Source organism: Oncorhynchus masou, chromosome 32 (genome assembly GCF_036934945.1).
Source record: "Oncorhynchus masou masou isolate Uvic2021 chromosome 32, UVic_Omas_1.1, whole genome shotgun sequence".
In the NCBI taxonomy this organism is placed as follows: Eukaryota; Metazoa; Chordata; class Actinopteri; order Salmoniformes; family Salmonidae; genus Oncorhynchus; species Oncorhynchus masou.
In genome coordinates, this window is record NC_088243.1 from 7,945,158 (window position 1) to 7,962,063 (window position 16,906).

Here is a 16,906-nt window from a genome sequence, read left to right on the forward strand (position 1 = left end):
AGTAATGTGAATCTCCTTAACAGAGACAGACACCAACCTGCTGTAAACTGGTCTAGGACCTGCCAAGTAATGTGAATCTCCTTAACAGAGACAGACACCAACCTGCTGTAAACTGATCTAGGACCTGTCAAGTAATGTGAATCTCCTTAACAGAGACAGACACCAACCTGCTGTAAACTGATCTAGGACCTGTCAAGTAATGTGAATCTCCTTAACAGAGACAGACACCAACCTGCTGTAAACTGATCTAGGACCTGCCAAGTAATGTGAATCTCCTTAACAGAGACAGACACCAACCTGCTGTAAACTGATCTAGGACCTGCCAAGTAATGTGAATCTCCTTAACAGAGACAGACACCAACCTGCTGTAAACTGATCTAGGACATGTCAAGTAATGTGAATCTCCTTAACAGAGACAGACACCGACCTGCTGTAAACTGATCTAGGACCTGTCTCTGTCTTAGTTAGACTCCTTCCCAACACCAGAGAACTGTGAACTGTTCCGTTTCCACAAAGAAGTTAACGACGTGGGACTAAATTAATGTTGCATATTTCTCAGGAAAGTATGATGTCACTAATGATTAGGCTTTGGGGCCAGCTGGTAGCTTAGGAAGTGTGTGTGTGTGTGTGTGTGTGTGTGTGTGTGTGTGTGTGTGTGTGTGTGTGTGTGTGTGTGTGTGTGTGTGTGTGTGTGTGTGTGTGTGTGTGTGTGTGTGGACGCGTGTGTCTCCTCGTAAGTGTGTAAGATATCATGCTCATTCATGTACCAGTCTGTGTGTGTGTGTATGTGTGTGTCAGCGTGTGTGTGTGTGTGTGTGTGTGACGCGTGTGTCTCCTCGTAAGTGTGTATGCTTTCATGCTCGTTCATGTACCAGTCTGTGTGTGTGTGTGTATGTGTGTGTGTGTATGTATGTGCCAGTGTGTGTGTGTGTGTGTGTGTGCCAGCGCGTGTGTGTGTGTGTGTGTGTGTGTGTGTGTGTATGTGCCAGCGTGTGTGTGTGTGTGTGTGTGTGTATGTGCCAGCGTGTGTGTGTGTGTATGTGTGTGTGTGTGTGTATGTGTGTGTTTCTCGTAGTTATAATACACACAGTATGTCAATGGTAAATTCAGCAGCTTCCAGCAGAGTGGAGCCAAAACAAACAATGCCCCAGGACAGTTAGGCCTCTACCAGGCTGGCTAATAGGTTTTCTGTTTAATGAACAATGAGTTCTCTCCCCATGTTAAAAAGATTACAGACTCAGTGGAGGGATGGAGGAAGAGCGTGAGAAGGAATAGAAGGGATAGAAGGAGGGAAGAGAGAGACAAACCGCGAGGGAGAGCAATGGAAAAAAGGGTTCAAATTGTGAGTGAGGAGAATATGGAGGGAGCAATGCAAGGTAGGAGATAGGGAGACATCCAGCAAGGAACATATTTAACATGTGATCAAGGGATGGAGGAAATGTGAAGAGAAGAGGAAATGAGAGGAGAGAGAAGAGAAGAAGAGAGGAGAAAAGGAGAGAAGAGAAGAAGAGAGGAGAAGAGGAGAGAATATGAGAAAAGAGGAGAAGAGAGAATAGGAGAAAAGGAGAGAATATGAGAAAAGAGGAGAAGAGAGAATATGAGAAAAGGAGAGAATAGGAGAAAAGAGGAGAAGAGAAGAGAGAATATGAGAAAAGGAGAGAATAGGAGAAAAGAGGAGAAGAGAGAATATGAGAAAAGGAGAGAATAGGAGAAAAGAAGAGAGAATATGAGAAAAGGAGAGAATAGGAGAAAAGAGGAGAAGAGAAGAGAGAATATGAGAAAAGAGAAGAAGAGAGAAGAGGAGAGGGGAGAGGAGAGAAGTAGGAGAGGAGAGAAGAAGAGAGAAGATGAGAGAAAATAAGAAGAAATAAGTGGAGAGAAGAAGAGAGAAAAGACAAAGAGATAAGAGGAGAGAAGGAGAGAAAAGAAGAAGCGATAAGAGGAGAGGAGAAAGTTTGAGAGATTACTTCATCCAGCATCCTGCATTCATCTGTTTATTTATATTCACTTTCATATATTTGCAAATGTTTAAAACATTGCCAATAATATAACATCTGAAGTGTCTCTATTATTTTAAAACTATTGTGTGTGTAATGTTTACTGATATTTGTGATTATTTCCCTTGTTTATTTCCCTTTTGTTTCTTGTCTATTTCACTCCCTTTGGCAATGTAAACATATTTTTGTCCATGCGATTAAAGCCCTTTTAATTGAATTGAACTGAGAGAGACAGAGAGAGTGAGAGAGAAAAATAGACAGAAAGAAAGAGAGATAGAAAGAGATAAAGAAAGCGAGAGAGAGAGGGAGAGAGAGAGAGAGATAGTAATAGCAGTATTTCTAAAGAAATCAACCTACAGGCCTACAATATACCACAGCAAGTATAAAGTAAGTTATTTGATGGTATATCTGAAACTCTAGGATGTCAACAAACACCTCTAATCGTGTCCACAGAAGACAGAAAGCCCCTCCCTTACCTAGGCAGGGTGAACACAGTAGACTTTACAGGCCGTGTCCAGCCTGTTCGTCCCTCTCCCTGACTGTTTTAAAATAGGCATCAGATTGCTGAGGGAGGGAAAGTTTGGGAGAGACGGGTGAGGACGGATGAGGGAGGGAGGATGAGGCAGGGAGGATGAGGCAGGGAGGATGAGGCAGGGAGGATGATGGAGGGAGGATGAGGCAGGGAGGATGAGGCAGGGAGGATGAGGGAGGGAGGGAGATAGGATGAGGTAGGGAGGATGAGGGAGGATGAGGGAGGGAGGATGAGGGAGGGAGGATGAGGCAGGGAGGATGAGGCAGGGAGGATGAGGGAGGGAGGATGAGGCAGGGAGGATGAGGCAGGGAGGATGAGGGAGGGGGAGGGGAGATAGGATGAGGTAGGGAGGATGAGGGAGGGAGGATGAGGGAGGGAGGATGAGGCAGGGAGGATGAGGCAGGGAGGATGAGGGAGAGAGGATGAGGCAGGGAGGATGAGGGAGGGAGGATGAGGGAGGGAGGATGAGGGAGGGAGGATGAGGGAGGGAGATAGGATGAGGCAGGGAGGATGATGGAGAATGAGGAGGGAGGATGATGGAGAATGAGGGAGGGAGGCAGGATGGAGGAGCCAGGATGAAGGTCCTAAACGGGATATCTTAACCGCCATCGATAAGAAACATTACTGTGCAGCCATGTTCATTGATCTGGCCAAGGCGTTCGACTCTGTCAATCACCACATCCTCATCGGCAGACTCGACAGCCTTGGTTTCTCAAATGATTGCCTCGCCTGGTTCACCAACTACTTCTCTGATAGAGTTCAGTGTGTCAAATCGGAGGGTCTGCTGTCCGGACCTCTGGCAGTCTCTATGGGGGTGCCACAGGGTTCAATTCTTGGACCGACTCTCTTCTCTGTATACATCAATGAGGTCGCTCTTGCTGCTGGTGAGTCTCTGATCCACCTCTACGAGACGACACCATTCTGTATACTTCTGGCCCTTCTTTGGAGGGGACACTGTGGGAGGGAGTTAACAACCCTCCAGGCAAGCTTCAATGCCATACAACTCTCCTTCGGTGGCCTCCAATTGCTCTTAAAGACAAGTAAAACTAAATGCATGCTCTTCAACCGATCACTACCCACTCCTACCCGCCTGTCCAACATCACTACTCTGGACGGCTCTGATTTAGAATACGTGGACAACTACAAATACTTAGGTGTCTGGTAAGACTGTAAACTCTCCTTCCAGACCCATATCAAATATCTCCAATCCAAAGTTAAATCTAGAATTGGCTTCCTATTTCACAACAAAGCATCCTTCACTCATGCTGCCAAACATACCCTTGTAAAACTGACCATCCTACCAATCCTCGACTTTGGCGATGTCATTTACAAAATAGCCTCCAATACCCTACTCAACAAATTGGATGCAGTCTATCACAGTGCAATCCGTTTTGTCACCAAAGCCCCATATACTACCCACCATTGCGACCTGTACGCTCTCGTTGGCTGGCCCTTGCTTCATACTCGAATCGCCAAACCCACTGGCTCCATGTCATCTACAAGACCCTGCTAAGTAAAGTCCCCCCTTATCTCAGCTCGTTGGTCACCATAGCATCTCCCACCTGTAGCACGCGCTCCAGCAGGTATATCTCTCTAGTCACCCCCAAAACCAATTCTTTCTTTGGAACGCCACTCCTTCCAGTTCTCTGCTGCCAATGACCAATGACTGGAATTTATCCTATCTAGCATTCCTGAAACTGGAAACACTTATCTCCCTCACTAGCTTTAAGCACCAACTGTCAGAGCAGCTCACAGATTACTGCACCTGTACATAGCCCACCTATAATTTAGCCCAAACAACTACCCCTTTCCCTACTGTATTTAATTTATTTATTTTGCTCCTTTGCACCCCATTATTTTTATTCTACTTTGCACATTCTTCCATTGCAAATCTACCATTCCAGTGTTTTACTTGCTATATTGTATTCATTTTGCCACCATGGCCTTTTTTGCCTTTACCTCCCTTATCTCACCTCATTTGCCCAGTATATAGACTTGTTTATACTGTATTATTGACTGTATGTTTGTTTTGCTCCATGTGTAACTCTGTGTCGTTAGTGCGCTCTGCTCCATGTGTAACTCTGGGTCGTTGTATGTGTCGAACTGCTTTGTTTATCTTGGCCAGGTCACAATGGTAAATGAGAACTTGTTCTCAACTTGCCTACCTGGTTAAATAAAGGTGAAATAAAAATAAATAAAATAAATAAATTAGTCATAAACATGAGCGTCAAATTTGCCTACAAAGCGTAAATAGAATAATTTGGGTCATAAAGTCAGTCTCGTCCAAAACCGGGTCTGGAACCTGAGTGCATCACAACGGTTGGGTTTTGGATTCCAGTGGCTCTTTCATCCTATTACGACGTGGTGGCACCTTGTTTTCTGGGATAAAGAGTTCGCTTTCCATGGCCCGGTGACCACGGCCGGTCGGAGGCCTCTCCTTTGGATGACCAATGGAATGGTCGAAACGAGCAAACTCGGCCCACCCGGGACACAGGGTCACTCAACATGACATCGCCCACTGAAAAGCCTTCCCCAGACAACATGTGGCTGGTACTTGCCCTTCCCACATGAACAAAAATACTACTGTTTTCAGTAGAATATTACAGCACTTACTATGGAATACTGTAGAATACTATACACAACACTGTAGTATAGCTGGATCATGTGTACTACTTGTTGTAGTATACTATAGTAAATTACATTAGGTCTACTTACCACTACGATCAGTCTACTGTACAAAGTTTCTACCAGTAACTTGCAAAATAAACATTATCGGGGAACGGTACATCGACAAAATGTGTCCTTCTGCTGCTTGACAGGCAGAGCCCACAAAGGAACCTAACCCCCTTCACACCTGTCAGGGGTAGTTGACTTTTATTACCATTAATATTCAATTAATGGTGGCCAATTTTGAGAGATATCGAGAGGCTACCCTCACCTATCTGAAATGACATTGATGTTTACTGACCATGCAAAGCAGTTTCAGTAACTAATGTATAACCTAAATGTGCACAGTTGTTTTGCATGGAATAATCAGAAATGTGTAGTTTTTACTATGCTGTCCAATAGTTGATGATACAGTATTACAACCAAATAGTTAACATTTATTGAATAATCCCGAGAAAAGGGCATGGGTGGTGGGGGAGGTCTCCTTGCCCCCCAGATGGCAAATCAAACACTCTGCACGTTATTGTGACGTTTTAATGATATTGACCTATAGACCATATCTTGTGTTGTTGCTGTTCAGACCCCAGTTCTAATCTACCGACAGGTTATAGCAGAGAGCAGGAGATTGGAACTCTCTGTTCAGACCCCAGTCCTAATCTACCTACAGGTTATAGCAGAGAGCAGAAGATCAGAACTCTCTGTTCAGACCCCAGTCCTAATCTACCTACAGGTTATAGCAGAGCAGAAGATCAGTTAAAACACTATAGTAGATATGACAGTAGACTACAGTGTGTTAAACACTATAGTAGATATGACAGTAGACTACAGTCTTTAAACACTATAGTAGATATGACAGTAGACTACAGTGTGTTAAACACTATAGTAGATATGACAGTAGACTACAGTCTGTAAAACACTATAGTAGATATGACAGTAGACTACAGTCTGCAAACACTATAGTAGATATGACAGTAGACTACAGTGTGTTAAACACTATAGTAGATATGACAGTAGACTACAGTCTTTAAACACTATAGTAGATATGACAGTAGACTACAGTGTGTTAAACACTATAGTAGATATGACAGTAGACTACAGTGTGTTAAACACTATAGTAGATATGACAGTAGACTACTGTCTGTAAAACACTATAGTAGATATGACAGTAGACTACAGTCTGTAAAACACTATAGTAGATATGACAGTAGACTACAGTCTGCAAAACACTATAGTAGATATGACAGTAGACTACAGTGTGTTAAACACTATAGTAGATATGACAGTAGACGACAGTGTGTTAAACACTATAGTAGATATGACAGTAGACGACAGTCTGTAAAACACTATAGTAGATATGACAGTAGACTACTGTCTGTAAAACACTATAGTAGATATGACAGTAGACTACAGTCTGCAAACACTATAGTAGATATGACAGTAGACGATAGTCTGTAAAACACTATAGTAAATTGAATGAAAACAAGGCTAAATCTGGCAGTGTCCCTTTAAGAGGATGTTATTTGCAGGGTATCTTCCAGGTTGGCACTGGTGCTACACATCACATTGGTACGCATTGTAACTTAATACTGCTGAATTGTTCCTTCTTAATCCGCCATTTCAAGATAATTACAACAAAAACATTTAAACATAAAAAACGTACCATAGTTTTCCTTGGAGTCCCATCCTTTGTTGTTTCTCCAGTGGCTCCCCCAGTCTCCCCCTACCCCCACCCCGGTCCCAGCCCCTCTGGTCTTCAACCCAGCCCCTGTCCCAGTTCCCCCGGTCTTCACCCCAGCCCCTGTCCTAGTCCCCCGAGTCTCCATCCCAACCCTTGTCCCAGTCTCGGTCCCCCTGGTCACCGCCCATGTCCCTGTTGCAGTCCCCCCAGTTTCCACCCAAGCCCCAGTCCCCCCGGTCTCCACCCCAGCCCCAGTCGCCCCGGTCTCCACCCCAGCCCTAGTCCCCCCGGTCTCCACCCCTGTCCTAGTCCCCCCGGTCTCCACCCCAGCCCCAGTCCCCCCGGTCTCCACCCCTGTCCTAGTTCCCCCGGTCTTCACCCCAGCCCCTGTCCTAGTCCCTCGAGTCTCCATCCCAACCCTTGTCCCAGTCTCGCTCCCCCTGGTCACCGCCCATGTCCCTGTTGCAGTCCCCCCAGTTTCCACCCAAGCCCCAGTCCCCCCGGTCTCCACCCCAGCCCCAGTCGCCCCGGTCTCCACACCAGTCCCCCGGTCTCCACCCCAGCCCCAGTCGCCCCGGTCTCCACCCCAGCCCCAGTCCCCCCGGTCTCCACCCCAGCCCCAGTCGCCCCGGTCTCCACCCCAGTCCCCCCGGTCTCCACCCCAGCCCCAGTCCCCCCGGTCTCCACCCCAGCCCCAGTCCCCCCCGGTCTCCACCCCAGCCCCAGTCACCCCGGTCTCCACCCCAGCCCCAGTCGCCCCGGTCTCCACCCCAGTCGCCCCGGTCTCCACCCCAGTCCCCCGGTCTCCACCCCGGTCCCTCTGGTCCCACTAAGCTCAGGTTCCTGTTCCTCAGGGTCATAGTTGTAGTCCTCTGTGGGCTGCTCCTGTTCCTGTTCTTCCGGGCTGGCCCTGCCGCCTTGCCCACTCTCAGTCTCAGCTTGTTCCGGGTACTCCCAGAACAGAGCCAAGAACAGCTTCTTGTGGCCGAGCCACTCCTTTGAGGACAGGGACCAGTCGTTGCGGCCCCCATCACCCCCCTCCTTGGCCAGGTCCATCTCCATCTCTGTTTCCGTCTGGGGTTCCTCAACCACCTCAATGGTCACCTGGGGGGAAGAGGAGGGGGAGGAGAGAGAGAGAAATTGAGGGGGGATATATTGGTAAAGGGGGTCATTTGGGATGCAAAGATGGAGCCCCAGATCTGATGCAGTTGATGGCCAGCATTTACTGATCACACAGTACTTTCCCTGATGACTATAAAGCAACGCTGATCACACAGTACTTTCCCAGATGACTAGAAAGCAACGCTGATCACACATACAGTGTCTTTAGTATTCACACCCCTTTGAGTTTCCCACATTTTGTTGTGTTATAAAGATTCAAATGGATTTAATTGTCATGTTCTGTTAGCCATCTACACAGAATACTCTCTGTAATGTCAAAGTAGTAGAAAAAAAATAAAGATTACAAATAAAACAATAATATATCTTGATTTGAGAAGTATTCAACCCCCTGAATCAAAACATGTTAGAATCACCTTTCGCAGCGATGACAGCTGTGAGTCTCTAAGAGCTATGCACACTTAAATCGTGCAATATTTGCAGATTCTTCTTCTTACCGATCCTTCAAGCTCTGTCAAGTTGTTTGTTGATCAACGCTAGACAGCCAATTTCATGTCTTTGTCATAGATTTTCAAGCTGATTAAATCAGATCCGTAACTCGGCAACTCGGGAAACATTCAATGTTGTATTGGTAAGCAACTCCAGTGTAGATTTTGACCTTGTGTTTTAGGTTATTGTCCTGTTGAAAGGTGATTCTTTTTTCTCCCAGTGTCTGGTGGAAAGCAGACTGAAAGAGGTTGTATTCTAAGATTTTGTGCTTAGCTCTATTCCATGTATTTTAGTCCAAAGAAAAATCCACAGTCCTTGCCGATGACAAGCATATCCATAACCTGATGCAGCAACCACCATGCTTGAAAATATGAAGAGAGTTACTCAGTGGTGTGTTGGATTTGCCCCAAACATAACTCTTTGTATTCTGGGCATAAAGTACATTTTTGGCTCAATGTTTTGCAGTTTTACTTTTGTGCCTTTTCTGTATATTGAAGCTGTACTGTACTGTATAGGACCTCTGCATATTGAAGCTGTACTGTACTGTACTGTATAGAACCTCTGCATATTGAAGCTGTACTGTACTGTACTGTATAGGACCTCTGCATATTGAAGCTGTGCTCTGTTTTCTCCCTCGTGTCTGAGCGGTAATTATAAGAGTGTATTAGGCCTCACTACGACCCATTAGAGGCTGTGACTCGTACATAGCTATAGATCTGAAGGATAGCCACTTCCACCCTTAATGCCCCAGACAAACCATACATGAACCAAGCTACTCCAGTCAAATATTTACTGGATATTGTCAATCAGGAGATTATAATGTACAGAATGTTAGTCATTTATTAACGATGAAGAGATCAGGCCAATGTTTGTGTGCAAGACAGAGATATTTGAACACCCTCATTTATATTATGGATCTACTGCATTCTATTCTATTCTACTCTACTGTTGTATTCTATTCCCCATAGTGCACCAGTACAGTCTGGTATGGTTCACTCAGCTTGTCAAGCTATGACCCTCCACAGTCAAAACCAATGAATTCCAGCCGATGTGATAACAAGGGGAAAAGCCCATGAAAGCAGTTGAGGGTATTAGCCGCTGGCTCCCAAAGAAAGAATGATAAAACCAAATATCTTTGTCTGGTTCCTATAAACTAGAAGAGGATGGCCCAATCCCACTTGGATGAAGAACACATGTTCCTTGTTATTAAAACAAAAACGAGGCGCTCTCAATTTCTGGATACCTGGGCTTCTCTTGTGTCGGTTTTAACCCAAAGTCTAACTTCATGTATTTTCTAGTCCACCTGCACATATAAACCATTTCTGGAATAACCCAAAATATTAAATAAAACCTCAGTGTAAAAAAACATCCTGGTAGATAATTGAGAGCTGCTGCTCTTGGAGAGCACGTTAATACGCTGACCTTTCACCCCTTCGATTTGTCTGTTTTTCGGCTCAGGGATTCAAACTAGTGACCTTTCAGTTATTGGCCCAACGTTCCCAACCGCTAGACTACCTGCCACCCTTAGTTTTAATGCAGGGGTGTGTGTGTGTGTGTGTGTGTGTTGTGTGTGTGTGTGTGTGTGTGTGTGTGTGTGTGTGTGTAAGGCTTACGGTAATGTTGAGCTGCCATTAAAAACACACTGAGATCTTTGATGTGAAAACTCTATGCTTTCAGTCAACCTTCCCTTTCTGACAGAATGAAATGATACTACAGAGTCCCACCTGTACAGTATGTTGTGGTTATTATATTAGGGTGTGTGGGTTAGGGTTCTACCTGTATATTAGGGCTGTGAGATCCCAGGTCTGCGTTGGCCAACTCAGGGAAGTTCCTGAGGTCCAGGATGAATGGTTCTGGTTCCTCCTCTGGTTCTGGTTTGGGCAGAACCACGTGGGACCAGCTCCGGCATCGGGGTCTCTGGGAGGGCTGGGTGGAGGATGCCAGGCTTTGCAGCTGGTTCTGCTGCTGGAGGTCCTCCAGAGTCTCACCCACATCGCCACCCGGGCTGGCCTGAGATATTGCCTGTAGGGAAAAAAAAGAGAGAGACCTTTTTTCATGCATCACCTCATACAGGTTGACAGTAGAATCCCGTATTTGATCCATTGACATGATCTCTCACATCATTCACATTGATTTATTGACTTGATCCATTGAGAGTAGGTATCTCTTTTGTTGGCTGGGTGGAGCTGGAGGAATGGGATGGGAGGTTGGAGGTAAAGACCCATTTATTTTTGTCACGCCCTGACCTTAGAGAGCCTTGTTTATTTGGTTAGGTCAGGGTGTGACTTGGTTGGGCATGTCTATGCTTCTATTTCTTTGTTGGCCCAGTATGGTTCCCAATCAGAGGGAGCTGTCTATCGTTCTCTGATTGGGGATCATACTTAGGCAGCCCTTTTCTCCCACCTTAGATTGTGGGATCTTGTTTTTGTATAGTTGCTGTGTTAGCGCTACAAAACATTACGTGTTGTTTATCTTTCTTGTTTTTTTGGTGTTCATTTAATAAATGTATGATGTACGCCTACCACGCTGCACCTTGGTCTAATCCATCTTTCAACGAACCTAACACTTTTTCCTGTTTATACTGAATTTATTATTACTTAAACTTTAAAAAATCTGATCAAAATTATCAATACTTTTGTAATGTTTTATTTTACAATCTCTTCTTATTTTCTTCTTTAAGTGGCAGCCCACAGGGACAATGTAGGAATAATTAATTGAAAAGATATAGAATATGAAATTGTATCAATTAACATATTGTACCTGGCTGTAACCCACCTCAACGAACCCCCCCCTCCCCCCAAAATAATTTCTTAAAATAATAATTGGCCACGAAAAAAAATATTTTGTTTTCACAAAATGTTGCGAAATGTTCAGAGAGAATAACCCTGTACGTTACCAAAAGCCCACATATTTTAAAGATGTTTAAAATGTAAAGATATTTTCTAATTTCTCTCCCTCGTGATGAGAGAGGATAATGAACGTTCACAGAAGAAACGGGTAAAGGTAAACCTACTAATGAGTTATAGTGTTTCTACTGAAATCTATTCTGTTCATGAATAATTAAAGGATTCATTGGTAACAGATTGGTAAAAATAATTTCAGAAAAATAAGTAACGGAATTATTGCAATTGAATTGGCTATAATGGAAAATCATAGTAGTCACAAACCACAGTTGGGTCATCTGTTGCTGTCCTCTCTTCCACTGGCATACTGGAGAGAACAAGTATTCCATACACTGCCGATTTTGCAGGTTTTCCCACTTACAAAGCATGTAGAGGTCTGTAATTTTTTATCATAGTTACACTTCAACTGTGAGAGACGGAATCTAAAACAAAAATCTAGAAAATCACAGTGTATGATTTTTAAGTAATTAATTTGCATTTTATTGCATGACATAAGTATTTGATCACCGACCAACCAGTTAGAATGCAGGCTCTCACAGACCTGTTAGTTTTTCTATAAGAATCCCTCCTGTTCTACACTAATTACCTGTATTAACTGCACCTGTTTGAACTCGTTACCTTTATAAAAGACACCTGTCCACACACTCAATCAAACATACTCCAACCTCTCCACAATGACCAAGACCAGAGAGCTGTGTAAGGACATCAGGGATTAAATTGTAGACCTACACAAGGCTGGGATGGGCTACAGGACAATAGGCAAGCAGCTCGGTGAGAAGGCAACTGTTGGTGCAATTATTAGAAAATGGAAGAAGTTCAAGATGACGGTCAATCACCCTCGGTCTGGGGCTCCATGCAAGATCTGACCTCGTAGGGCATCAATGATCATGAGGAAGGTGAGGGATCAGCCCAGAATGACACGGCAGGACCTCGTCAATGACTTGAAGAGAGCTGGGACCACAGTCTCAAAGAAAACCATTAGTAACACACTACGCCGTCATGGATTAAAATCCTGCAGCACACGCAAGGTCGCCCTGCTCAAGCCAGCGCATGTCCAGGCCCGTCTGAAGTTCGCCAATGACCATCTGAATGATCCAGAGGAAGAATGGGAGAAGGTCATGTGGTCTGATGAGACAAAAATAGAGCTTTTTGGTCTAAACTCCACTCGCTGTGTTTTGGAGGAAGAAGGATGAGTACAACCCCAAGAACACCATCCCAACCGTGAAGCATGGCGGTGGAAACATCATTCTTTGGGGTTGCTTTTCTGCAAAGGGGACAGGACGACTGCAGCGTATTGAGGGGAGGATGGATGGGGCCATGTATCGCGAGATCTTGGCCAACAACCTCCTTCCCTCAGTAAGAGCATTGAAGATGGGTTGTGGCTGGGTCTTCCAGCATGTAAACGTCCCGAAACACACAGCCAGGGCAACTAAGGAGTGGCTCCGTAAGAAGCATCTCAAGGTCCTGGAGTGGCCATGCCAGTCACCAGACCTGAACCCAATAGAAAATCTTTGGAGGGAGCTGAAAGTCCTTATTGCCCAGCGACAGCCTCAACCTGAAGGATCTGGATGAGGTCTGTATGGAGAAGTGGGCCAAAATCCCCGCTGCAGTGTGTGCAAACCTGGTCAAGAACTACAGGAAATGTATGATCTCTGTAATTGCAAACAAAGGTTTCTGTACCAAATATTAAGTTCTGCTTTTCTGATGTATCAAATACTTATGTCATGCAATAAAATGCAAATTAATTACTTAAAAATCATACAATGTGATTTTCTGGATGTTGTGTTTTAGATTCCGTCTCTCACAGTTGAAGTGTACCTATGATCAAAAATAATTACAGACCTCTACATGCTTTGTAAGTAGGAAAACCTGCAAAAATCGGCAGTGTATCAAATACTTGTTCTCCACACTGTATGTTCAGCTCATAGTGTCTCCTGCTACTGTCCTCTCTTCCACTGACATGCTGTTATGTTCAACTCATAGTGTCTCCTGCTACTGTCCTCCCTTCTACTGACTGTTATGTTCAGCTCATAGTGTCTCCTGCTGTCCTCTCTTCCACTGACTTATGTTCAGCTCATAGTGTCTCCTGCTACTGTCCTCTCTTACACTGACTGTTATGTTCAGCTCATAGTGTCTCCTGCTACTGTCCTCTCTTCCACTGACTGTTATGTTCAGCTCATAGTGTCTCCTGCTACTGTCCTCCCTTCCACTGACATACTGTTATGTTCAGTTCATAGTGTCTCCTGCTACTGTCCTCCCTTCCACTGACTGTTATGTTCAGCTCATAACTGTTTTCTTTCTTTATCTGTCATCTGGAGGTCAAAGCAACTATTAAAACAGTCTGAACAACCCCCCTCTGTCTCTCCCTCCCTCCCACCCTCTCTCTCTCCTTCCCACCCTCCCACCCTCTCTCTCTCTGCCTCTCCCTCCCACCCACCCTCTCTCTCTCTCTCCTCCCTCCCACCCTCTCTCTCTCCTTCCCACCCTCCCACCCTCTCTCTCTCTGCCTCTCCCTACCGCCCACCCTCTCTCTCTCTCTCCCTCCCTCCCTCCCACCCTCTCTCTCTCTCCCCTCCCTCCCACCCTCTCTCTCTCTGTCTCTCCCTCCCTCCCACCCTCTCTCTCTCTCTGTCTCTCCCTCCCTCCCACCCTCTCTCTCCCTCTGTCTCTCCCTCCCACCCTCTCTCTTTCTCTCTCCCTCCCTCCCACCCTCTCTCTCTCTCTGTCTCTCCCTCCCTCCCACCCTCTCTCTCTCCCTCCCTCCCTCCCACCCTCTCTCTCTCTGTCTCTCCCTCCCTCCAAAACTCTCTCTCTCCCTCCCTCCCTCCCTCCCACCCTCTCTCTCTCTCTGTCTCTCCCTCCCTCCCACCCTGCCACCCTCTCTCTCTCTCTCTCTCTCTGTCTCTCCCTCCCTCCCACACTCTCTCTCTCTCCCTCCCACCCTCTCTCTCTCCCTCCCTCCCACCCTCTCTCTCTCTGTCTCTCCCTCCCTCCCACCCTCTCTCTCTCCCTCCCTCCCTCCCTCCCTCTCTCTCTCTCTGTCTCTCCCTCCCTCCCTCTCTCTCTCTCTGTCTCTCCCTCCCTCCCACCCTCTCTCTCTCTCCCTCCCTCCCTCCCACCCTCTCTCTCTGTCTCTCCCTCCCTCCCACCGTCTCTTTCTCTCTCTCTCCCTCCCTCCCACCCTCTCTCTCTCTGTCTCTCCTCCCACCCTCTCTCTCTCTGTCTCTCCTCCCACCCTCTCTCTCTCTCTTTCTCTCTCCCACCCTCTCTCTCTCTCTTTCTCTCTCCCACCCTCTCTCTCTCTCTTTCTCTCTCCCACCCTCTCTCTCTCTCTTTCTCTCTCCCACCCTCCCACCCTCTCTCTCTTTCTCTCTCCCACCCTCCCACCCTCTCTCTCTTTCTCTCTCCCTCCCTCCCACCCTCTCTCTCTCTCTCTCTCCCTCCCACCCACCCTCTCTCTCTCTCTGTCCCTCCCTCCCACCCTCTCTCTCTCTGTCTCTCCCTCCCCCTCCCTCCCTCCCACCCTCTCTCTCCCTCCCTCCCACCCTCTCTCTCCCTCCCTCCCAACCTCTCTCTCCCTCCCCCTCCCACCCTCTCTCTCTCTCTCCCTCTCACCCTCTCTCTCTCCCTCCCACCCTCTCCCTCCCTCTCTCTCTCTCCCTCCCACCCTCTCTCTCTGATCTGAGACAAATGAGGACAATGAAGCAAAACACAACACTTAACAGAATTAAATACATACAACACAAGTCTAGGTTTGCTCTTTACAGAGAAGAGTCAGTCCGTCAGTCAGTCAGTCCATTAGTCAGTCATTCAGTAATCAGTCAGTCTGTCTCTCCATCAGTCATTCAGTCAGTCCGTCTCTCCATTAGTCATTCCGTCAGTCAGTCAGGCAGTCCGTCTGTCCTGTCAGTCAGTCTCTCCATCAGTCAGTCAGTCAGTCCGTCAGTCCGTCAGTCCGTCAGTCCGTCAGTCAGTCAGTCAGTCCGTCAGTCCGTCAGTCCATCCGTCCGTCAGTCCGTCAGTCCATCCGTCCGTCAGTCCGTCAGTCCGTCAGTCCATCCGTCAGTCAGTCCGTCAGTCAGTCAGTCAGTCAGTCAGTAAGTCAGTCCGTCAGTCCGTCCGTCAGTCCGTCAGTCCATCCGTCCGTCAGTCCGTCAGTCCGTCAGTCCATCCGTCCGTCAGTCCGTCAGTCAGTCCGTCAGTCAGTCAGTCAGTCAGTCAGTAAGTCAGTCCGTCAGTCCGTCCGTCAGTCCGTCAGTCCATCCGTCCGTCAGTCCGTCAGTCCGTCAGTCCATCCGTCCGTCAGTCCGTCAGTCAGTCCGTCAGTCAGTCTCTCCATGAGTCAGTCAGTCCGTCAGTCAGTCCGTCAGTCAGTCTCTCCATCAGTCAGTCCGTCAGTCAGTCCGTCAGTCAGTCTCTCCATCAGTCAGTCCGCCAGTCAGTCAGTCAGTCTCTCCATGAGTCAGTCAGTCAGTCCATCAGTCAGTCCGTCAGTCAGTCCGTTAGTCAGTCAGTCAGTCAGTCCATTAGTCAGTCATTCAGTAATCAGTCAGTCTGTCTCTCCATTAGTCATTCCGTCAGTCAGTCAGTCAGTCAGTCAGTCCGTCTGTCCTGTCAGTCAGTCAGTCAGTCCGTCAGTCCATCCGTCCGTCAGTCCGTCAGTCAGTCAGTCAGTCAGTAAGTCAGTCCGTCAGTCCGTCCGTCAGTCCGTCAGTCCGTCAGTCCATCCGTCCGTCAGTCCGTCAGTCAGTCCGTCAGTCCGTCCGTCAGTCCGTCAGTCCGTCAGTCCATCCGTCCGTCAGTCCGTCAGTCAGTCCGTCAGTCAGTCTCTCCATGAGTCAGTCAGTCCGTCAGTCCGTCAGTCAGTCTCTCCATGAGTCAGTCAGTCCGTCAGTCAGTCCGTCAGTCAGTCTCTCCATCAGTCAGTCCGCCAGTCAGTCTCTCCATCAGTCAGTCCGTCAGTCAGTCTCTCCATCAGTCAGTCCGTCAGTCAGTCCGTCAGTCAGTCTCTCCATCAGTCAGTCCGCCAGTCAGTCAGTCTCTCCATGAGTCAGTCAGTCAGTCCATCAGTCAGTCCGTCAGTCAGTCCGTTAGTCAGTCAGTCAGTCAGTCCATTAGTCAGTCATTCAGTAATCAGTCAGTCTGTCTCTCCATTAGTCATTCCGTCAGTCAGTCAGTCAGTCAGTCAGTCCGTCTGTCCTGTCAGTCAGTCAGTCAGTCAGTCAGTCCGTCCGTCCGTCAGTCAGTCAGTCAGTCAGTCAGTCAGTCTCTCCATCAGTCAGTCCGTCAGTCAGTCAGTCCATCAGTCCGTCAGTCAGTCAGTCAGTCAGTCTCTCCATCAGTCCGTCAGTCAGTCCGTCAGTCAGTCCGTCAGTCTCTCCATGAGTCAGTCAGTCAGTCCGTCAGTCAGTCCGTCAGTCAGTCTCTCCATCAGTCAGTCCGCCAGTCAGTCAGTCAGTCAGTCAGTCTCTCCATGAGTCAGTCAGTCCGCCAGTCAGTCAGTCAGTCTCTCCATGAGTCA

General features: G+C 47.1%; 1 protein-coding gene across 1 annotated transcript in view; it reads right to left on the minus strand.

Annotated features, from left to right (window-relative positions):
• LOC135526913 (isthmin-2-like) overlaps positions 1 to 16,906 on the minus strand; it is a 40,277-nt gene that overhangs the window by 12,299 nt on the left and 11,072 nt on the right. Inside the window, exons 2-4 of the mRNA XM_064955585.1 lie at positions 10,259 to 10,504; positions 7,685 to 7,978; positions 6,857 to 6,947 (exon numbers count right to left, since the gene is read on the minus strand). Of these exons, the coding sequence (XP_064811657.1) occupies positions 6,857 to 6,947; positions 7,685 to 7,978; positions 10,259 to 10,504 (631 nt within the window). The remainder of the gene's footprint in view (positions 1 to 6,856; positions 6,948 to 7,684; positions 7,979 to 10,258; positions 10,505 to 16,906) is intronic.